The 24913-nt window shown below is 34.8% G+C and overlaps 1 protein-coding gene across 3 annotated transcripts in view; it reads right to left on the bottom strand.

Annotated features, from left to right (window-relative positions):
• CABCOCO1 (ciliary associated calcium binding coiled-coil 1) overlaps nucleotides 1–24913 on the bottom strand; it is a 104644-nt gene that overhangs the window by 35388 nt on the left and 44343 nt on the right. Inside the window, exon 6 of one of the 3 annotated variants that reach the window (XM_038009186.2) lies at nucleotides 13141–13463. The exons of the other annotated variants lie outside the window; for them this stretch is intronic. Coding sequence (XP_037865114.1) covers nucleotides 13452–13463 — 12 coding nt within the window. The 3' untranslated portion in view covers nucleotides 13141–13451. Of the gene's footprint in view, nucleotides 1–13140; nucleotides 13464–24913 lie in introns of those variants that run through there. 3 annotated transcript variants of the gene reach the window in all.

Here is a 24913-nt window from a genome sequence, read left to right on the forward strand (position 1 = left end):
TCATATGTCAAAAGCAAATTTTGGTTAAGCAAAATGCTCCATACTAATCAAAATTTTGCTGCAAAATTCTGTTTAATTTCCAAGTTTGACTCCTTGAAAGTATTTTGAGGGGCAACTGTTGTATTTCTCTTAAAACAACAAAAAAAATGAGAAAGTGAAATATGAGATTTGGTAAATACTAAAAACCTCTAAAATGCAAGGGAGATAAGAGGAAGATCCTGGGTTTTATGTGGGTTTCATCTTCAGGTGAAGGACCGAAAGAACCATGCCTCCTTGGGGAGTATTATGTAACAAAACCCAGCGAAAACAAGAGCCAGAATGTGTGGAAGCAGCTTCTCCTGATAGCTCAGATGAACATTCCTAGAATTCCCACGACCTCGGGAATTCTGTTTGTTTAATTTGTTTTGGAAATAATGTCACATTTACATATAGTTAGAGAAATAATACATAGTGCTCCCATATAACTACTGGAAATAAATTGCAGACTAATGCAGCATCCCTTGTCATACTTCAATGTGCATTTCTTAAGTACAATGACACTTTCCTACATAACCAGAAAACAGTTATTAAAATTAACTTAGATCTAACATTGCCATATGATCCCTCTACTGCAATAACATTTACCAGTTATCCCAATAATATTATTTATAAGTCCAATATCCAATTTAGGAGCATGTATTGTATTTAAATATTCCTTTAGTCTCTTTCAATTTACAAGAGTTCTCAGTGTTTCCTTATTTTTCTTGACCATGACATTTTTAAAAAGCCTACAACAGTTACTTTTTAGGATCTTCCTCTTTGGATTTGTCTGATGTTTCTTCATGATTTATGCATTTTTGACAGGAATGTCACAGAATTCATGTTGTTTATCTCGATGCAGTATATGAGGAGGAAACAATGATAATTTGCACTATTACTTATATTATGAATGTTTATTACTTAGATAAAATGGCATCTACCAAGTTTCTCAACTGTGAAATTAATTATTCAGTACATTATATTTATTACTTAAACAATTAATAATAATTTTATGGGAAAATACATTGGCACTCTTTAAATATTTGATTCCTTACCAAACTTACACCTACCAAGTTTAGCACTCTTTGATCATTAATTCCTAAATCGATTAGTGGGATGGTTACTAAATGACAATATTGTAACTGTATTGTTTCTTTTGGATTTATTAGTTGTCATTCTACTGATGCATCTTCCTTCCTCTTCATATATCTTTATTTTTTCATTCACCTATTTATAACTGTAGTGCTTCATGGATATGTATTTTACTCAAATAGTTACAATTTGTTCCTATCATAATTTACTTGGATGTTCACATTGGCTAGTAGGAGACCCTTCAAGCTGGATCCTGTGTCTTTTGGGCAAGATCCCATCATTCTTCTTTACTTTTTGTCATGATAACATATTCCAGCCCCATCTAATTTTTTCCTTTCCCAAACCCAAAGTCAGGCATTTCTTAAGAAGCCATAGTTTCTTTCATTGGACAATGGTATTTAGAAACCAAGAGCTGGGTGCTAAGAGTGCTCATTGTTTTGTTTTGGATGGCGTATTTTACTTTTAGTGGTGAGAATGCAACGTGAGATATATCCCTTTAACAAATTTTTAAGTCTATAATACATCATTATTGACTGTAGGTACAATGTTGTGCAGGAGATCTCTAGAGCTTATTCATTTTACTTGACTGAAACCTTATGTCCATTAATCAGTAACTCCCCATTTTCCTCTCCCTGCTGGCCTCTATTTTAGATAACTGATATAAATGAAATCATACAGAATTTGCCTTTCTGGAACTAGCTTATTTCACTTAGCACTGTGTCCTCAAGGTTTATCCATGCTGTCCATATTGCAGAAGTGTCTTCTTTTTAAAGACTGAATAATGTTCCATTTTATGTATACACCACATTTTAAAATCCATTATCTGTTGATGGGCATTTAGAGTTTTCCACATCTTCACTACTGTGAATAGTACTGTGGTGAACATAGGATTGCTAAAATCTCTTTGGGATCTTGATTTAAATTCTTTTTGATAAATACTAAGAAGTGTGATTGCTGGATCATATATGGCAGTTATATTTTTAATTTTTGAGGAACCTCCATACTGTTTTCCATAGTGGCTAGAAATTTTGCATTCCCACCAAAAGTGTACAAGTGTACCAATTTCTCTACATCTTCACCTTGTCTTTTGTTTGTTTTTGATAATAGCCATCCTGACGAGTGTGTGGTTTTAATTTGCATTTCCCTGATGACTGGTGACATTGAGCATTTTTTCCCCATATACCTGTTGGCTATTTGTCTGTCTTCCTTGGAGAAATGTCTTAAACTGGATTTATGATTCAATGAAAGCACAACAACAACTACTAGAAAATGAAATAGTACATCGTATATAATCATAGACAATAGTAATCAGAATCTCAAAGTAAATCATAATCCTTAAGTTTGCTCATTGCTAATGAGGTATCATTGTTCCAGCCCTCTTAGAAGACAAAATTAGAAAAAATATTATATTATGTCTTATTATACCTATCTGTCTATTTGTCTTAAAACCCTTAGTTCACACTGATACGTCTAACACCACATGGTTTATTCTAGTCTTCCCCATTACCACAGATATAGCTCCCTTCTACAGTCACAAAGCTCATTGTTTTTGATATATTTACTTATTTGCCCAGTTCCCCCCATATGTAACCGCATTTCAAAGCCGTGCTATGACAATCTTGACTTTACCCTCTCTCCAGTATCCTGGCCATGACTTCAAGAAGGAGAATGGAAATGGGATGAAGAAAGGAGGAAGAAGGAAAGGCTTAGAAAACTTGCCTCTGGCTATAGCAATCTCCTATACTACTGCAGGTTGTGTTGACTCAAAGGTGGCCTGTGGATGGATAAGCTCCATCTAGCTAGCCTCCTTCTGGTTGTGCTGGCAGAAGCTTAGCTTGGTCAAAATTTCTGAAAATTCAAATTCTGAAGTAATCTTTTGGGATCTATTTAATATTAACTGAAACAATCAAATTGCTTATGTATGTGTATTTTTAAAACTTGTAATTCCTTGTACCCTCAAGGATTCAATACATTTTTCACCTTTAAGGAAGTTATAAATATGAAGAGATAATACAAATTATTATTTCTTTGTAATTGACAAGAAGAATTCTATTGAATTCACTTATGAGGATTGATATATTTTTGCCCAGAGATCTACAGGGGCTGGGTGATATTTGGTGCTGCTTTGCAAAGACTGACAGGCCAATTGTAATGCTGGCAGGTCTGTCTCCACAATTCCTTATTTCAGGAAAGGTATTTTGTTACCGAATATCACAGAACTGACGTGTCAAGTGTTAAAGGCCTTGTACATAAACGTAGGTAAGAACTAACTTTGTGTATTTAAGGGAAAAACAAACAAAAAAGTAGAAAAATCAACAATACACAAGAAGACTTACAGATCTAGAAGAAGCTAAAGAAATCAGAAAGAAAGATAAAAAAATCAGAAAAATATAATACCCATATCTTTATATGTTTTCAAACGCATGTTGAAACAAAGGTTCAAAAATGGGTTTAGTCCTTTGAAATTACAGTCTAAAAATACTGATGTGTGTAACCCACAGGTTTTAAGGATCTAGAAATAAAATTTAAAACCAATTCTGTAACAGATGCTAATGTAAATGATGCTTACAGGCATTGATAAAACACTTTGCCTTCCTTCTACTAACATATTCCATAATTATACTGTGACTTAAATAGTTTATATATAGAGGGACGAATGTGGAACAGGAGAAAAGTATTCATACATTAGCATTCAGAGTAAGTAATTCAAACATCTAATTGTTCCAGCTCAAGGAATATTTAAAAATATTATCAGTTAGGTGTTCAAAATTATTTTGGTCTACTTTGTATTGAGTCATGCTGACAATTTGCAAAATTATAAAATGTTCCCAATCAACGTAAATACATGCTTCAGAAAATACAGAAAAGGAATAGAATGACAATTATCAGGAAAATATTTCTGCTTTTCTTTTATCCTAGAAACATGCAAAAATCTTTTTTTTTCCTTAACCAAGCTTCTGCTATTTGAAGAGAGTTATGGATGAAAACAGACATTTCTAGTTTTTTCTTCTGTTACAGGAGAGAAATTCTGTGTATAAGGGGTTTGATTATACATTCTTTGAACTCTAGAGCTCTTTCAGATGCATTTTAATTAACTTAAAACAATTTAAATCTTTCTTCAATATTCTGAGAATATCAGTGAAAATCTTATCAATGTAAAACTATTCTTGAGATTTATGAAATGAACAATTTATACATCTTTCTCTTTGTAACTAGATAAATTTGAAATTCTTAGATAATTGAAAATTCCAGTTTTATTAGTGTAGGTATAGAGATTATGATGGATTTTTTTGGTTGTAGAGTATAATTGGTTCAATTCAATAAGCATTTACTGAGTACTTCCCTATGTTAAGATCTATGGGAGTCTAAAAAATAAGAAATAATCCAACCTTCAAGAAGTTTATAATCTAATAGAAGGTGATAGCTCTAAGATCACATTTTATCTCTTATTATTATAATTGTGTGTGTGTGTGTGGTAGGGTCTTACTGTGTCACCCAGGCTGGAGTGCAGTGGCACAATCTCAGCTCACTGCAAAGTATGCCTTTCAGGCTCAAGCAATTCTTGTGCCTCAGCCTCCATAGTAGCTGGGATTACAGGTGTGCGCCACCACACTTGGTACTTTTTTTTTTTTTTTTTTTGTAGGGACGGGTTTTTGCCATGTTGGCCAGGCTGGTCTCCAACGCCTGACCTCAGGTGATCCATCCGCCCCCAGCCTCCCAAAGTGCTGGGATTACAGGAGTGAGCCACTGCATCTGGCCTTATTATTATAATTTGTACAAGTGCCATAAATGAAGGCTGTAGAAGTAAAAAGGAGGTCATCCAGTTCTGGGCTATCATATATGATTCCATGAATAATAATATTTTCTAACTATTATGAATGCACAAAGTAACCCCTCTTACAACATTTTCCCCACCAGATAAAGGGGCTTTATTGCTTTTTATTCATAAAAATAAACAGAATCATCGTAAAAGAGTTCAAGCAATACAAATAGTAAAAATATTTTTAAAAAACAAAATCACTCCAAATCCCATTGTAAATAATTAAACATTTTCCCAGATATTTTGCACTGTAATCAAGTAAAAATATAGCCCACATGTTTTATATTGTGACACTTAATATTATATATGTACTTATTTTAATAAATAAGATACCATGATACAGGTGTTTTGTAATTTTGTTGTCAATCTCCTGTGGAAATGCACAAGCTCATAATTTTTAATCAGTATGTAGCCTTATGTTGGATGTATGTACAAATGTGTGCTTAATCGATTTCTTATTGAGGAACGCTATTTTCCAAATTTTCATGATTGTAATAAATAACACTAGAACAGAAGTCTTCATGGACATATTGTTACACATATTGAATTATCTTCTTGGAACAAAGCTTTGAAATTAAAATTGCTGTGTCAAGGGGTATGCCTTCCTAAAATTTTGATAGATTTTAAAAAATTGCACTGTAGTGGAGTCCCAATTGAAGATTCCACAAACAGTATGAGAGTTTCTCTCACATAGGGATGACATACAAAGTTGCCAATCTGATATAGGAGGGATAGTGTCCTACTATCTTGTTTGTATCCCTTTTACTATTAGCAAGCCTGAATATGTTTTTCATATATTAGGGGACATTTTCTTTCTTCTTTTAGGAAATACCTGTTCATGTTGTTTATTTTGCTGTTGTGGTGTTTTCCTTTCTCTTATTGATATATGAGATGCTGATAATATTAACCCTTTAACATGTGTTACAAATAATATTTCTTTTTTAAAAAAGTTCAAGCTTGTTTTTGGTGCCTGATTCAATTAAAAATATAATTTTGATATTTTACAATTATCCATCGTTTCCTTTGTGGCTTATGAGACATTTTCAAAGGACTTCCCATCCAAAACTATAAACAAATTATGAATGTTCACTTATATAAAATCTACTTCTGGTATCTAATTTTTAGATATGGGAGTGTTTTCCTGTTTTCCATATTTCAATCATTAATTTGAATGCCATATTTATCAGATATTAAGATAAAGAAAAGGCTCACAGCTATTTCTAAACTCTTTATTTTGCTACAGTGATCTGTTGGTCTTTTCCATATCCTGTATAATTGTATATGGTATAGTCAGTTTTCTTTATTACATCATATGTTTATTTCTCCAGATGAAAGAATAATTTTGCAGTATTCTCTATTCTCAGTCTACATATCCTGAATGGGTATTCTCCAGTCAAAAATTTTGTTAGGAAAAAAAAATTTTTTTGTTAGAGTTTTGATCGGCATCGCATTGGATTTAAACATTAAGAAAGGGCTTGAATTTGTATAATATTGAGTATTTCTATCAACAAAGAAAGTATGCTTCTTCTGTTAAGGTCTTCCTTTAGTTTTTTCAGGAAAGTTTATAGTTTGATCATTTGGGTCATTCTTTTGGGATTTTCATAGCTATCTAAAACTTTTCTTACTTTTGTGAATGGACTTTTTACTCTGCTATATTTTCTAATTATATTGCTTAAACATAAAAATGCTACTGACTTTTGTGTTTTGGTTTTTAAAGCCAGCATACTGAATACTACTTTTTTTTTTTTTTCCTCAGAATTTTCAATTGATTCTCTGGGCTTTTTCAGATAAATAGTTATACAGTTTAAAGGTCATCACAATTTTACCTTCTTTCCAGTATTAATACTTTTATTGCCATGATCAAGTTGTGTTCCCTCCAGCCTCAATTTATATGTTGAAACCTTAACCTCCAATGTTACTGCATTTAGCATAAGGAAGTAATCAAGGTTAAATGAGGTCCTAAGGGTGGGATCCTGATCTGACAGAATTAGTGTCCTTATTAAAAGAGACACTAGAGCGCTGGCTCTTCTTCTTTGCCCTGAGAGGACACAGAGAGAAGGTGGCCATCTGCAAACCAAAAAGAGACCCCTCACCAAAAGCTAAGCATGCTGGCCCCTGGTCTTGGGCTTCCAGACTCAACTGTGAGAAAACAAATTTCTATTGTTTCCATCACCTAGCCTGTGGTGCTTGGCTATGGCAATCTGAGCACACGAATACCCTGCCTATTTCCATCTCTTATTACATTGACTAGTAAAAGCCAGTCATGTAAATGTTAAATAGTGTAGGACCTTGTCTTAGCATCATTTTTAATGGGAATGCTTCTAGTATTTTATATTTTCACTTTTGATTTGGGGACTGTATACTATAAAAATATTAAATATCCTTATATTCGTATTTTAGTAAAAGCCCCTATCAGTAATGTGTGAGAATATTAAATTGTATCAAGTGTTTTTTAGTGTTTATCAAGAAGATATCAAAATTATAGCAGTTTTTTCTTCTTGTCCACCAAGTGGTGACTTATGTCAATGAGCCATCCTTGCCGTCCTGCAATAACTCCACTTGATCATGATGTGTTATTCTTTTAAAGTGTTGCCGAATTCTACTTGCCAACATTTTAATTAGGTCATTTATACCAATATTCAGAAGTGAATTGTTTGTAATTTGCCCTTTTAGAGTACTTTTGACAGGATTTGAATCATTATTTTTCATTTATAAAAAATGTGAGCAGCTTTTCTACTTTCTCTAGCCTTGTTAAATACGTGTCAATTATCAATTATTTGAAGGTTTAAAAATTCCCCTTTGAAGACTTCTTTGTTTTCAGTTTTTCTCCCATAGGTATTGGTTGATTAAGGCTTTCAATACAATCTGGTGTCTATTTTGATAATTTTTACTTCTCTTTCAACCACATTTCTCTGTGGTGATCTATGGCCATTGCTGCTTTCTAATTTATGTATTTTTTGTATTGGTGCTTATCCTTTAATTTTCTTTTTAAAATTTAAACTAGCTAGTATTTTACCTAGTTTTTTTTTTAGAAGAAGCAATTCTTGAATTTATGAGTTCTACCACTTTTCTTTAAAAAATTCATTTATTTCCGCTGTGATCATTAATGACTTTCTTCTGATTTCTTTGCTGTTAATGTTTTTTAATAAACTCTTGAGTAAATGCTTTATTAATTTTTGTACTGTTTCACACTAAAACAATTTTAGGGGCCTGAGTACAGCTCTGGTTGTGTGTCATAGGTTTGGCAATTAATTTGTAGATTGTTATTTTTCTAACAATTTTCATTTAGATTTACTTTTTGGCTAAGAGTTGTTCCAGTAAATTAAAAAATTTGCAACAGCTGTTGTATCGTTTCTTTATACATTTGTTTTGTATTCCTAACTTTAAAGCATCATTGTCAGACAGTTCATTATATACTATTTCTAATATAGGAATTTATTGAGGTTTATTTTGTGGACAAAATATTACATTTAAATATTTGTTATGGCTGCTTAAAATGATGTTTTCTCCATAGGTAAAAAGAGGAAATATAGTTTGTGTGTATGTATATGTCACATGTTAATGCCCACCAGAGACCATTCACCACAGAAGAACTAAACAAACAAGTATACAAAGTGACTCATCCAATTGACAACAAATATCTTTGGCTATCAGCCTTTTTCAGGGCTGTCATGATGGGCAGATGGCTGAGCATTTTGGCCCTCTGTGGAAGATTTTTATAGATAATTCTTAGGTCAGAGCTCCCCAGTGGACTGGCTAAGGTTTTCTAGTTCATTGTCTGCATAAGTACACGTTCAACATCTTTCTCTGTCCGATCCTGCTTCTTCCCCCTTCTCTTCACAGGTGTTGATTCCTAATAAAGATTTTGCACCCAAAATCTGTCGCAGCACTGGATAATGGGAAATCTGGCTTGTGACACTGAATTCTATGGAATGCATCACTCATCAGTCTTCTGCTTCCAGCTGGATTTGGTGAAAGGGATCCACAAGCAGTAAGTAAAATGGTGGGAGGAAAGAGAAGTCAGGGTATTGTTGCCCCACATCCGACTGCTTCATCATGGCTGTAGCCTATGCTGTACTCTGTGACTTCAGTTCCTCTTTTGTGGCTCCTCTTCCACGATTCCATCCCTTATTAGACTCTATTACACATTGCCCTTCCCTTTCCTCTTCAGGCTGAGGAAAGGTTAGATTTGCTGCTACAAAATTACTCCCAAATATCAATGACTTACAACTATTGTTTGTGGTACATATCCATCACAGGTTGGTTGTGGTGCTTCTTCCTGATGTCTAGCTAGGGATTCACGTGATGGAGAAGCACAAACCGGCTTCAGAAGCTTCTTCCCATCTGTTTCATGACATTTCAGCTCACATTTTACTCAGGTAAATAGGCAAATCTAACTTTAAGTGGGGCAGGGAAGTATAAGCCTCCCCCAGAAAAAGCAGAGGTGGGGCCGGGCGTGGTGGCTCACGCTTGCAATCCCAGCACTTTGGGAGGCCGAGACGGGCGGATCATGAGGTCAGGAGATCAAGACCATCCTGGCTAACATGGTGAAACCCTATCTCCACAAAAAATACAAAAAATTAGCCGGGTGTGGTGGCGGGCACCTGTAGTCCCAGCTACTCAGGAGGCTGAGGCGCCATTGCACTCCAGCCTGGGTGACAGAGCGAGACTCCGTCTCAAAAAAAAAAAAAAAAAAAAAGGCAGAGGTGGGTGACCAGCAATACAATCTGACAGAAATATTATGCTTTCCTACTACTGCTTGTACATGGGTGCCTACCAGCCCATGGAGGTTCACTACTATATAAAGAGACTGTTCTTTAAGTCTTTTTGAAGATGCTGTTTCATGCCCAGAATCCTGGTAGATACTGTGGTATTCTCTGAAGGTTTTGTCCTCATTACCACCCGCCCCCGACCATATGATGTAGTGTTTCTTTCAAGAATTAGAAACATTATACCATTTTACACTAATTAGTTGTTTGGCCTTAATTTTATGTTCAACTGAATTTAATCATCACCTGCCATTTCTCATCCTGTGACTTTCCCATTCCTGTCGTTTTTATTTGGATTAATCTGTATATTGGCTAGATTGTGACAAGTAGATATTTTTAGAAATGCTAGCTGGATATGTGGGAGATATACTTCCTCGGACTTTGTAAATTTGAGATCATTTCCTGTCATCTGGACATTTAAATGCCAATTTGACTAAGTTTGTAATTCGAATCTCTTATCTTCAAAAATCCTGTTGATATTGTTCCACAGTTTTTTTTGCATGTAAAGCTGCTAACATGAATTTGTAAGTCAGTGTTTTTTTATTTTTATTTTTTATTTTTTACCTCTTCCTTTGTTGGTGACACATTTTTATTGCTTGCATGCTTAAAAAAATCACTGAGGTTCAATTGTAAGACTACATCTCAGAGTGTGTCATTTATCTTTTTCTTTTAGAACAGTGGCTCCTTTTGTTCTTCAGATCCTGTGTGTTTCTTCTTTGCCGAAATGTTATTTCAATGATGTCTTTGAATGATTTTTTATTCCATTCGTTCTACTGTTTCCTTCAGAGACAGCAGTCCGATGCATGTTGAATGGTTCTCTAGCAATCCTTGTTTCTGTGTCTATTCCCTCACAGTTTTTGTGTGATTTTCTTTGCTTTTTTCTTTGTCTATTTTTTCTTTTGAGATGGAGTCTCACTCTGTCGCCCAGGTTGGAGGGCAGCGGTGCGATCTCGGCTCATTGAAACATCTGACTCCTGGGTTCAAGTGATTCTCCTACTTCAATCTCCAGAGTAGCTGGGATTACAGGCACCCGCCACCACACCCAGCTAATTTTTTGTGTTTTTAGTAGAGACGGAGTTTTACCATGTTGGCCAGGCTGGTCTCGAACTCCTGACCTCAGGTGATCCACCCGCCTTGGCCTCCCAAAATGGTGGGTTTACAGGCATGAGCCACTGCGCCTGGCCCGATGACACCACTCTTAATTAAAAGAACCGGTCAAACATAACAAGATGCTGTTTTGAAAAGTCATTTCCCATCTTGCTCATCGGCAGTGCAAGTGTAGACCCTATGCTGAGTATTTTCTGTGTTTTTCAAAGCTAACCAAAAAAATGTGTGTGTGTGGAGGGTGTGGGGGTGAGTATCTAGATTTTTTTTAATCATGTGTAACCTGTAACTATATTGTGTTCATTAACTGGAGAGGTTAAGTTAAACTAGCATATCAGTGTCTACTCTCAATATTGTCTAACTAATATTTACCTAATAATTGCTCTTTGGAGTTTATAAAGTAGGCCTAGCCTTTCTTAGTTTACGTTGGAAATCAAACAAAGCAGTTTTGCAACCATGCCCTTATGTCATTACCTTTCCAAGAAGTCCATTATAACTTTCATAATTTGTTTTTCTAAGACTCAAGAAAGCAATAATCAAACTAAATGTTTGTTTTAAGATACAGGAAGCAGGGCCTTATTAATACCTTCCTGAAACTCTGAGGCATTCAGAAGCAAATGATATATTGGAATTATTTTATTCCATTAGTAAATGTACCCAAAAAGTGATTTATGCAGCCTAATGACTTTCTGTAAAATTAACAAAGTGTTTTCAAAGCATGTTTATAAAATAAAAAGTAATTGATGAAAGCTTTTCATTTGACAATTTTACTGGATTTTTAATTATGAATTGGAAATCAATTTCTAAGCACCTAGAAGATATAGGTATTGGGTAGAAATGAACACCTTTTTGTGAGAAATATGTCCCCTCAGTTTAATCATATTTATTTATATAATAGAGTGATAAGCTGTTAGATATGGTAAAATAATAGATATATTAATACCTTTCATTAGATAAACTTAAGGCAACTTTTCATAATGAATTGGTAAATATTTTATTTTAAACTTAATTGCTTGAACTTTTTCCAGTGAACTGTCTACTTTGTAGACAAGGACAAAGACCAAAATGACAACTTGATTGGTTGGCTTGGCCCTTTGCAGTCCTAATCTGCCTCCTAACCCCCACTTAGGAAATTAAAACACAAACACACATGCATATAAACACCCCCAAATTCTGACCTTTGCTGTATGTTTAAAGAATAATATCTTTATGGAAAATTATGCATATGCAAAATTATTCATACCTTTTTAAAACAAACTGTGGTTGCTTTTTACAAACAATTCATAACTATTTTAATTTACACTTAGTTGATTGAGCATTTTCCAGTGAATTGACTACTTTTTGGACTGAAACAAACAGCTTGATTGGTTGTCATGACACCATAGCCCTAATCTGCCTCCTGACCCTGACTTTGGAAATTAAAACACCTACACACATCATAATGTTCATGGACACAAATACACACCCAAACTCTGACCTTTGCTTCGTGTCAAAAATAATAATCTCTTTATGGAAAATCATACTGATTTTATGGAAAACAAGTAGGAAGATTTCATTCCAACTATGCTTTGGGAGGAACTTTCCTATGCTAAAACTCAGTAAAGGTCCCGTTAGTACATTAAATACTCTCACAGTCAGGGATGAAAACGGCCTCAGGTTGTTTTTACTGTACTCAGCCTGAACCACGCTGACCAGCATCCATTCAGAGCTTGTCATAATCTACCTTACCCATTAGATTCTATTTTCCAATAATCTCAAATACATAACCCTTCTCAAGATGAGTCATCTCTTCCCTGCTATTGGGTTAAAACATTACAATCATTCTTGCCTCTATGCCCTTGCTTGTGCAGTTACTAATTTTCACCTTCTCAAATCTGGAATATTCTTTGCTAACCTATCTAAATTCTGCCCTTCTCTGAAAGCCCACCTCAATTCCCAATGCTTCCAACAAAAGTTTATTTTGCTGTTATATTCCAAAGTGATTCCTCCCTTTCCTGACCTCTATCTTGTTTTTTAAACTAAAGCTTTCCTGTTAATTTCCTAAATATTTAATTCTATCTTTTCAAATAGATTGCATAATTCTCTGATGTCAGGTACCATATTATACTCCTTTTCTGTTTTTCCACTATTATAAAGCATAGTACTGAACAGGCAATACTTTTTGGTTGTTAAATAAAAGTATCAGAAATTTGTTTAATTTTGTCTCATTGTAGTTGCAGATCTCCAGGTACTGCACCAGTTTTAAAAACTAAGTCATTATTAGGCTTTTCTTTTCCTGGCAGTTAAAGATGTTAACATTATATTAAAAGTGAAGGTAATTTGAAGACCTCAAAGTTCCAATTGCCAGAAAATTGATGTATTTATTTTCAAAAATAAGAATTCATAAAATAGTACTCCATTAAATATGGAAAGAATAGATTAAGTCATAGGAAAAGTGCCCTTTATTCCAAAGTTCTTTCCTGTGTGGGTTCTTAGAAGCCAGCTTCCCTCACCATGTAGCCAACTTATGTCAGAATTTCAGATGTTTTGGAGCTCTTCAGATCTATAGGATACTTTTTTTCTGCATCTTTTTTTTCCTTTGTTTTGCATTCCTTGGTAATTTTTTCCTTTTCTTCGAAACCTTGCAGGATGTTAGGAGGATGAAGTCTTTAGAAACGTGCCTGACACATAGTTAAGAATTCAGTAAGTGTTCGCTATTACACTATTTTCTTTTGCTTTTATTCTCCCCAACGTAAGTCGGGTAAAATACACACAACTATTATTCAGCTTCACTTTACCTATCTGTATTTAAAAATATATGATTAGTATACAGAAGAAAGTTACAAGCCAAACAATCTCAGACATACCTAGTATTGACCTATTAGAAAGTTTGGATTTTATTACAATCTTCACTTATTAAATGTTTATCAAGCATCTCATATTTGCAAAGCAGATTGAGAGAGGTATTATTCAGAAATGAACCTTGACAATTTTCTACAATATGAGTTTCTTATTTCAGTAACTAGAAATAAATGTTATTTAAAATGTAGAGGAGATAAGACTCATATAAATAATTCAAGATTGGAAGTTAAAAGTGCCCCAAGAAAGGTAGAGATAAAAATGAGAGTTCACAGGGGAAAATGGAAGAGCTATTTTCAGTTTAGGGGTTAATAATTCATACGAGAGAGGATTTGAAATGAACTTTGGTGATAGAGCTGGTTTTGGACAAGCATAAATTTGAGAGAGGTGGGAAGATGTGATGAATTGTGGGTGCCTGCTAATTCCCTGTCACTCCCCCCATTGAAAGATGGGGTTTATTTCTGCTCCCCTTGTGCCCTAGCTGACTCTGTGACTGCTTCAACCAATGCAACAAGACTGAAGGGACACTGTGCCAGTTCTGGGCCTGACTTCCAAGAGGACTGGCAGCTTCTGCTTCCTCCCTGTTGCAACTCTCACTTTTAGGATATACTAAAATGTAATTTGTGTATTCATAAGGAAGATATGTCAGTAATTTTCCTTTCTTACAATGAATGTCCCTGTCATGTTATGGCATTATAGGAAATATAGAAAAAATATTAAATATTAAAAATTTATAGGAAAACTTAATATAATTTTATATCATCTTAAATATGAAGCAATTTAGACTGGGAAGTTTGCTTGTGGAAAATATTTTTAAATATTATAATTTAATTCCATTTATTTTAATTCCACAAAGATACTCCTCAAGAAGAGCAACCCCAAGAAACCAAGTTAGAAAACACTCTTCAGGATATTATCTAAGAGAACTTCCCTAAACTAGCAAGGGAGGCCAACATTCAAATTCAGGAAACACAGAGAACAGCACAAAGATATTCCTCGAGAAGAGCAACCCCAAGACACATAATTGTGAGATTTGCCAAGGTTGAAATGAAGGAAAAAATGTTAAGGGAAGCCAGAGAGAAAGGTCGAGTTACCCACAAAGGGAAGTCCATCAGACTAACAGCGGATCTCTTGGCAGAAACCCTACAAGCCAGAAGAGGGTGGGGGCCAATATTCAACATTCTTAAAGAAAAAAATTTTCAACCCAGAATTTCATATCCAGCCAAACTAAGTTTCATAAGTGAAGGAGAAATAAAATCCTTTACAGACAAGCAAATGCTAAGAGATTTTGTCACCACCAGGCCTGCCTTACAAGAGCTCCTGAAGGAAGCACTAAACATGGAAAGAAACAACCAGTACCAGCCACTGCAAAAACATGCCAAATTGTAAAGACCATCAATGCTATGAAGACATTGCATCAATTAATGGGCAAAATAACCAGCTAACATCACAATGACAGGATCAAATTCACACATAACAATATTAACCTTAAATGTAAATGGGCTAAATGCCCCAATTAAAAGACCCAGACTGGCAAATTGGATAAAGAGTCAAAACCCATCAGTGTGCTGTATTCAGGAGACCCATCTCACGTGCAAAGATGCATATAGGCTAAAAGTAAAGGGATGGAGGAAGATCTACCAAGCAAATGGGAAGCAAAAAAAAAAAAAAAAAAAAAAAAAAAAAAAAAAAAAGGAGGGTTGCAAGCCTAATCTCTGATAAAACAGATTGTAAACCAACAAAGATTAAAAGAGACAAAGAAGACCATTACATAATGGTAAAGGGATCAATTCAACAAGAAGAGCTAACTATCCTAAATATATATGCACCCAATACAGGAGCACCCAGATTCATAAAGCAAGTCCTTAGACACCTACAAAGAGACTTAGACTCCCACACAATAATAATGAGAGACTTTAACACCCCATTGTCAACATTAGACAAATCAATGAGACAGAAGGTTAACAAGGATATCCAGGACTTGAACTCAGCTCTGCACCAAGCAGACCTAATAGATATCTACAGAACTCTCCACCCCAAATCAACAGAGTATACATTCTTCTCAGCACCACATCACATTTATTCTAAAATTGACCACATAATTGGAAGTAAAGCACTCCTCAGCAAATGTAAAAGAACAGAAATCACAACAAACTGTCTCTCAGACCACAGTGCAATCAAATTAGAATTTAGGATTAAGAAACTCACTCAAAAGTGCACAACTACATGGAAACTGAACAACCCACTCCTGAATGACTACTGGGTAAGTAACGAAATGAAGGCAGAAATAAAGATGTTCTTTGAAACCAATGAGAACAAAGATACAATGTACTAGAATCTCTAGGACACATTTAAAGCAGTGTGTAGAGGGAAATTTACAGCACTAAATGCCCACAAGAGAAAGCAGGAAAGATCTAAAATCAATACCCTAACATCACAATGAAAAGAACTAGAGAAGCAAGGACAAACAAATTCAAAATCTAGCAGAAGGCAAGAAATAACTAAGATCAGTGCAGAACTAAAAGAGATAGAGACACACACACAAAAAAAACCCTTCAAAAAAATCAATGAATCCAGGAGCTGTTTTATGAAAAGATCAACAAAATTGATAGACCCCTAGCAAGACTAATAAAGAAGAAAAGAGAGAAGAATCAAATAGGCGCAATAAAAAATGATAATGGGGATATCACCACCAATCCTACAGAAATACAAACTACCATCAGAAAATACTATAAACACCTCTATGCAAATAAACTAGAAAAGCTACAAGAAATGGATAAATTCCTGGACACATACACCATCCCAAGACTAAACCAGGAAGAAGTTGAATCCCTGAATAGACCAATAGCAGGTTCTGAAATTGAGGCAATAATTAATAGCCTACCAACCAAAAAAAGTCCAGGACAAGACAGATTCACAGCCGAATTCTTCCAGAGGTACAAAGAGGAGCTAGTACTATTCCTCCTGAAACTATTCCAATCAATAGAAAAGGAGGGAATCCTCCCTAATTCATTTTAGGAGGCCAGCAACATCCTGATACCAAAGCCTGGCAGAGACACAACAACAAAAAAGAGAATATTAGACCAATATCCCTGATGAATATTGATGCAAAAATCCTCAATAAAATACTGGCAAACCAAATCCAGCAGCACATCAAACAGCTTATCCACCATGATCAGGTTGGCTTCATCCCGGGGATGCAAGCCTAGTTCAGCATACACAAATCAATAAACATAATCCATCACATAAACAGAACCAATGACAAAAACCACATGATTATCTCAATAGATGCAGAAAAGGCATTCAACAAAATTCAACAGCCCTTCACGCTAAAAACTCTCAATAAACTAGGTATTGATGGAATGTATCTCAAAATAATAAGAGCTATTTATGACAAACCCACAGCCAATATCATACTGAATGGGCAAAACTGGAAGCATTCCCTTTGAAAACCAGCACAAGACAAGGATGCCCTCTCTCACCACTCCTATTCAACGTAGTGTTGGAAGTTCTGGCCAGGGCTATCAGGCAAAAGAAAGAAATAAAGGGTATTCAATTAGGAAAAGAGGAAGTCAAATTGTCCCCATTTGCAGATGACATGATTGTATATTTAGAAAACCCCATCATCTCAGCCCAAAATCTACCTAAGCTGATAAGCAACTTCAGCAAAGTCTCAGGATACAAAATCAATGTGCAAAAATCAATGACAAACATTCTTATGGACGAATAACAGACAGAGAGCCAAATAATGAGTGAACGCCCATTCACAATTGCTACAAAGAGAATAAAATACCTAGAAATCCAACTTACAAGGGATGTGAAGGACTTCTTCCAGGAGAACTACTAAACACTGCTTGACAAAATAAAAGAGAACACAAACAAATGGAAGAACATTCCATGCTCATGGATAGGAAGAATCAATATCGTGAAAACGGCCATACTGCCCAAGGCAATTTATAGATTCAATGCCACCCCCATCAAGCTACCAATTACTTTCTCCACAGAATTGGAAAAAACTACTTTAAAGTTCATATAGAACCAAAGAAGAGTCCGCATTGCCAAGGCAATCCTAAGCAAAAAGAATAAAGCTGGAGACATCATGCTACCTGACTTCAAACTATACTACAAGGCTACAGTAACCAAAAGAGCATGGTCGTGGTACCAAAACAGATATATAGACCAATGGAACAGAACAGAGTTCTCATAAATAACACCACACATCTACAACAATCTGATCTTTGACAAACCTGACAAAAGCAAGAAATGGGGAAAGGATTCCCTATTTAATAAATGGTGCTGGGAAAACTGGCTAGCCATATGTAGAAAGCTGAAACTAAATCCCTTCCTTACACCTTATACAAAAATTAATTCAAGATGGATTAAAGACTTAAATGTTAGATATAAAACCATAAAAATCCTAGAAAAAAACCTAGACAATACCATTCAGGACATAGGAATAGGCAAGGACTTCATGACTAAAACACCAAAAGCAATGGCAACAAAAGCCAAAATAGTCAAATGGGATCTAATTAACTAAAGTGCTTCTGCAAGGCAAACGAAACTACCATCAGAGTGAACAGGCAACCTACCGAATGGGAGAAAATTTTTGCAATCTACCCATCTCACAAAGGGCTAATATCCAGAATCTGCAAAGAACTCAAACAAATTTACAAGAAAAAAAACAACCCCATCAAAAAGTGGGTGAAGGACATGAACAGACACTTCTCAAAAGATAGTTATGCAGCAAAGAAACATACGAAAAGAAGCTCATCATCACTGGTCACTAGAGAAATGCAAATCAAAACCACAGTGAGATACCATCTCATGGCAGTTAGAATGGAGATCATTAAAAAGTCAGGAAACAACAGATGCTGGAGAGGGTGTGGAGAAATAGGAATGCTTTTACACTGTTGGTGGGAGTGTAAATTAGTTCAATCATTGTGGAAGACAGTGTGGTGATCCCTCAAGGATCTAGAACCAGAAGTACCATTTGACCCAGCAATCCCATTACTGGGTATATAACCAAAGGATTGTAAATCATGCTACTGTAAAGACACACACATGCGTATGTTTATTGCAGCACTATTCACAATAGCAAAGACTTGGAACCAACCCAAATGTCCATCAATGATAGACTGAATTAAGAAAATGTGGCATATATAAACCATGGAATACTATGCAGCCATAAAAATGATGAGTTCATGTCCTTTGCAGGGACAAGGATGAAGCTGGAAACCATCATTCTCAGCAAACTGTCACAAGGGCAGAAAACCAAACACTGCATGTTCTCACTTATAGGTGGGAACTGAACAATGAGACCACTTGGACAGTGCAGGGAACATCACACACCTAGACCTGTCAGGGCATAGGAGGCTGGGGGAGAGAGAGCATTAGGAGAAACACCTAATGTAAATGATAAGTTGATGGGTGCAGCAAACCAACATGGCATGTGTCTATCTATGTATCAAACCTGTACATTGTGCACATGTACCCTAGAACTTAATGTATAATAAAAAATTAAAAAATAAAAAGGTAGCATTTTTAGATATTATAATTTAATTCCATTTATTTGATAGAGAAGTTTTCAAATTTTATCATTTTTATGTAGTATGAAAATTTAGACACAATGTTATTCATATTATCTTATCTTTATTTTATGTGATCTTTAGAGATGCCTCAATTTATTACTGACATTGTATTTTCATCTTTCTTTTTTTATTTTTAAAGTCTTACTAGAGGATTATTAATTTCATTAGCCTTTCTAAAGAATCACCTCATAGCTTTATTTTCCTGATTGTATATATTTTCTTTTTCTTTAATTTCTGCTCTTTTTATTTACTTTCTTATCCTTTCTTTCAGCTCAATTTGAGAATATTGAGTTTTATTTCTCTAACTCCCTCTGACTAAGGAGTCTTGAATCTTCTGCCAGTATCCACAAGACAGAGACAGGCTAACCTGTAAAATAGGCAAAATCTGACTCTTCACAGTTTTTGACAATAATAATACCTTATTATTCTTTTTATATTTGTAGAAATTTTAATAATGTCACCACTCTCAATCCTGATTTTGGTAATTTTGTCTTCTCTCCCTTTTCCTGCTTGGTCTTGATAAAGATTTATTAATTTAGTTGATTTTAAAATAAAAAGCTCTATTTTTATTTTGTTTTTTATTTTTTTTCTGTTATTCATTACTTCTTTTCTTCAGCTTAATTTGTGTTTAAACTTCTCTTCTTTGTTAGCTTCTTAAGGTGCAAGTTGAGGTTAAAGATTTAAGACTGTTTAGTGCTATAAATTTCCCTCAAAATGCTGTTTTAGCTTTGATATTTTGTGTTTTCATTTTCAACCCATTCAAAATTTTAATTCCTTTTTTAATTCCTTTTAAAATTCTTTTTAAATTCCTTTTTTTAATGGAATTTAAAATTAAATTAAATTCTTTAATTTAAATGGAATTAAAATGCTTTTTAAATTCCTTTTTTATTTCTTCTTTTATCCATGGGTTATGGAGAACTGTGTATTTAGTCTGTACATATTTGGGATTTTCTGTTACTGACTTCTGAAACTCAATTTTGATCAGAAAGCATACTTTGTACGATTTGAATCTTTTGAAATTAATTTAGACTTGTTTTATAGTCTAGAATATGAACTAACTTGTAAATATTTTTTGTCCACTTAAAATGAATGTGTTTTCTGTTGTTTTCCTTATATAAATGTCAATGATGTCAAATTATTTGATAGTCTTGTTCAAGTTGTCTATATTTTTACTAACTTTGTCTTTATCAATCATTAAAAGAGGGTGTTGACATTTACCATTATAAGAGTAAATGTGTCTATTTTCCTTGCAGGTCTATTGACTTTTGCTTCATATATTTTCAATCTCTGTTAAGTATATAAACATTTAGGATTGTTATGTCCTCTTGATGATTTGATGTCTTTTTCATTAGGAAGTGACCTTCTTTCTCACTGGTCATATTCTTTGCTCTGACATCTATTGAGTCTGATACTTATGAAACCACTTCTGCTTTTTATGATTGCTGTTAACATGGTATACATATTTTCCATAATTTCCCCACTTGTAAACTGTTTATGTCCTTATTCTTGTAGGAATTATATAGTGGGTCATATAGTTGGCAATCTGATCATCTTTGCTTTTTTCTTTTCACAAGGGGTGTTATATTTAATGTGATAATTTATATGGTTAGGCATACATTTCTTTTTAGTGTGATAACTGATTTAGTTTGGTTTAAATCTACCATCTTCACTATTTGTTTCTATTTGTCCCATAACTCCTTTGTTCTCTTTTTTTGCCTTCTTTTGTATTGAGTATTTTTGTGTTTCATTTTATCCCTTCTGCTTGCTTTTTAGCTATAAGTTTTTGTTTGTTTTTGGTGATTGTTTTGGGGTTTATAGTATACATTTGGGTCATTTTCCCACCATGGCTTAAGAATCAGCAAATGCCTGGAGTGAAAAGCTGTCACAGTGTATCAGGTTCACTTCTGTGTACCCCCTCTTCTTCCTGTAATCTTGTCCTCTTGATCCTGGCCACCTTGGCATGCTCATATTCAGAGTTTTGTTTTCTAGTCTTAGAAAACTGTCAAAAGTTCTATTGGCTTCTCTGCTTCTTAAGGACTGTCCTCCGCTTGCTTCTCAACTTTTTGCCTTGTACTTCCTAAAACTCAACAAATTCCCCTAGAGGAAGAGCAACACAAATATTGGGTTCACTTCAAAAATCTTCACTTCTCTCTAGGATTGTGGCCTCTTAAATCCTGACTACCTTGGAAAATCTCCAATGCCTTCAAACTTACTTTTTAAAAAGTATCCACTTTTCTATGTGTTCTTGATTAGAGCATGATTTCTTGCAAGGTAGTCCATCAGAGCTGAAACCAGGTGGACCAGCATCATTAGTTTTTGGATGAAGCATTTTTCATATTTGAAAGATAAAATTATTTGTAAATTTTATGCTTTATTGTTAATATATTTCCACTCTTTTAAAAAGTGGAATATTTTGTGTTTACAGTATATTCGGAGAATATAAATAGCATCACAACTACTTTAGAATTCAAACTGTGTTCAACGAAAGTTAGGGTTTCTCCAGTTAACTCTAAGAGCTCCCTAAAGAAGCTATTACAATGATGTCTCTGTCATTATCTCTATATTTATGTTTCTCCCCACACACACACACACACACACACACACACACACACCCCATTAATTCAGCATGTCAAGTCTCCAGTCACAAAACTGTATGTGGAAATGAGAATCTGTGGCACAGAATAAAAAGTTTCCATCAGTGATATACACACAACAAACTCACTGGAAAAATCATTTAAAATAATTTTAATCAGTAATTAGGCAAATTTCTTCTTATTTTTGGCAAATAAATGCATTATGTTTGTAAATCATTCTGCCTACATTTTGAGGTAACAAACATTTACATTTACAAATTATGTAAAGTGTTTATTTTTATGAAGTCACTCACGCTTTAATTCAAGTTGTTCCCCCTCTTAATTCATTTTATAGTTTTGGAATGGCAGGTAGAGCTAATGTTACCACAAATATTTCCATTAATCTGAAAAATGTGTTTTTTGAAAAGCTGCTCAGCACAAATAAGGCTATAAATAAAGCTTCTTTTGCTAAATAAGTTTAAATTAGTTACATTTCAAATAGTGATAGAGTGCTGGAACCCTACGAAAAATGAGAGAAATGAGGGGAAACAGCATTCAGTTGTTGTCTACATATATACATTTTTTTTTTTAAGGGGAAAAGTAAGTCAGGCCAATAGTGATTTAAATGATGTTAAAAAAATTTTCCACTTTTTTGCCTTTTAGTTTTAGTGATTTAGTGGTTATTGGCATTTCTTTTAGTATGAAAAACGAATTTGTTTAGAGGCACTGATTTTGTGAATTTGAGTGAAGGGACTAGGCACTTACTGTGAAATTTTAACTGAGTTTTTATGGTTGTGGCATAAAGCTAATAAAACAATCCAAACATGGTAGCCATAATTTAATGAAAGGTGACTCTCTTAAACTGACTTAGTTCCAAATGTCTGGCCTTATTTTAATTTAATGGCTCTGTTTCTAAGCAATAATCTAATTTTAAGCTTTTTGTTTATTCCAAGCAAAGTCAAACAATATGTACATTTGTTAGGAATAATCTTTGGGTGACACTTGAGTTGATGTATCCCATTAAAAAGGATTTGGGGAGACTCTTTGGAGGAACCTGTCCAAACTGTTTCTTCTTATGGTTTGTAGAAATAAAAGGGATAAAATCAACTACATGTCTCTTACTCAAAATTAACCGTTGAATGTTAAATATTTTCCACATCTATTCATTTTGGATTTATTGAAATAACTTTCAGAAGTAGGACTTCTTCCAAATTCTTAGAGCATTTTAACCGTAAAAGGCATAAAAATATTTTGCAATCCCATGGGCAGTAATCTGATATTTGGGAGTTTTTTTTTTTTAAGAAATGAACAGAGTATAAACTTTCCAAATTAGAAGTTTATGCGTGGTCCATAATGGACAACATTTATTTCAGTGTCTGTAATGTGTTGAGTCCTTGAAATACAAATTGGACAAAAGAAAGGAAAATAAAATGTATGGAGTACTCCCTATTTTGTAGGTATTTAGACTGTTATCTAATTTATTTCACAGCATTGCTACGAGGGTAATAGGTTGCTATGGTCTGAATGTTACCATCTCCCCAACATTGATATGTTGAAACTTAGTCCCCAATATATGGTGTTAAGAGGGGTGGCTTTTGGGAAGCAATTAGGTCACGATGTCTCCACCCTCATAAAGTATTAATGCCTTTATGAAAGAGGCCAAAGGGAGTTTGTTCATCCCTTCCACCAAGTGAGGACACAGTAAGAAGGCACTCCTTATAAAGCAGAGAGCAAGTCTTCTCTAGACACTAGAAATCTGCTGGTGCCTTATCTTGGATTTACCAGTCTCTAGAACTGTAAGAAATAAATTCTTGTTGCTTATGAGCCATCCAGTTTACATTTTTGTTATAGCAGCCCAAATGGACAAGAGAGAGATGTCATCTCAATTTTAATGAGGCGAAACCTACCGCAAACCTGTAGTTAAATAAATTGTCCCTGACTATAAAGGCAACAAATGAAGAGGTGAAATGTAAACACCAATAGAGGGAAGGAAAGAAAGGTACACCTTAAAGTAACCACTTGCATTGCATCCTCACAATAACACATTCATGAATTCATTCAGTCACCCTCACTAGTTAGGATCTGGTATGCTTCTGTGAAATAAGCAGTTGTGGAGCCTGACCTCAAGGCTCCAGTATAGGATGTAGTAATAGATTGCAAATGCCAATGAGAGAGGAATGCCCAAGGCAAACTTACTTTGCCCTGTTAGTTGAGATGCTGTCCTATGTCAGGCCCTGTCTCGTTTTTCCCCACAACAGTGGGAGACAGATATTAGTTCCCTTATTTTGTAGATGAAGAATCGAGCTTCATAGAGATTAAGAAAATAGTTAATGGTAATCCAAGTACTTGCGGGGGGATGCTTACCTTTCAACTAAGCTCATGTATCAGCTTCTGTTTTTACCTTGTGCAAAACTTGAAATAACTCTCCACACTTTTTTGTGTCAATTATACAGAGTACATTCATGCAAGCATTAGTGAGCAGTGCATATTTTCAGGAGATTTCTTTTAAAAAAGTTCCATTACTACACATTTTTCTCACTAATACTGAAGATTCATTTAGTGATTAAAAACCTATAAGCTTGTCATTAGAATGGTGTGTGTGGACTGTTCACTTTAGCAAGCTCTTCATCCCAAACATAGTTCAAAGCATCTCACGCCTCTGATTAGAAGTCAGCCTACTGAGAATAGCCACTACTGGGGTGGTCAGTGATGATGGAAAGCTCCCCAACAAGGGATTCCCGAATGCCTGGATAAGAGGAGTGCATCCTCTGGACATTCACAGGGATGATAAGTAGAAAATGGCTAAACGAATAGTACATTATTTCATCTCCGTGCACTATCAAAATCCTTTTTCTTTGCATCCTGCCAGGGAAGTTCTGCCACAACAACCTAATTGACTGTATGGCAAGCCTAGCAGCCTAGCAGACTCTTAATGTCACTCCTGGGTGCTGGAATCACATTCTCAAGTAACAAATCCTGAGTGCACCCACATCAACACATTCGCCTGCTCAACTTGCTATTTGATTATCTTCTGTTGGATATCCTTAGAGTCAATGCTCAGTCATGTTCCTCAGTGTTGCATCCCAATTTCTCCCTACACCTACTTTTGCC

The sequence above is a fragment of the Chlorocebus sabaeus genome, chromosome 9 (genome assembly GCF_047675955.1).
Source record: "Chlorocebus sabaeus isolate Y175 chromosome 9, mChlSab1.0.hap1, whole genome shotgun sequence".
Lineage (NCBI taxonomy): Eukaryota > Metazoa > Chordata > Mammalia > Primates > Cercopithecidae > Chlorocebus > Chlorocebus sabaeus.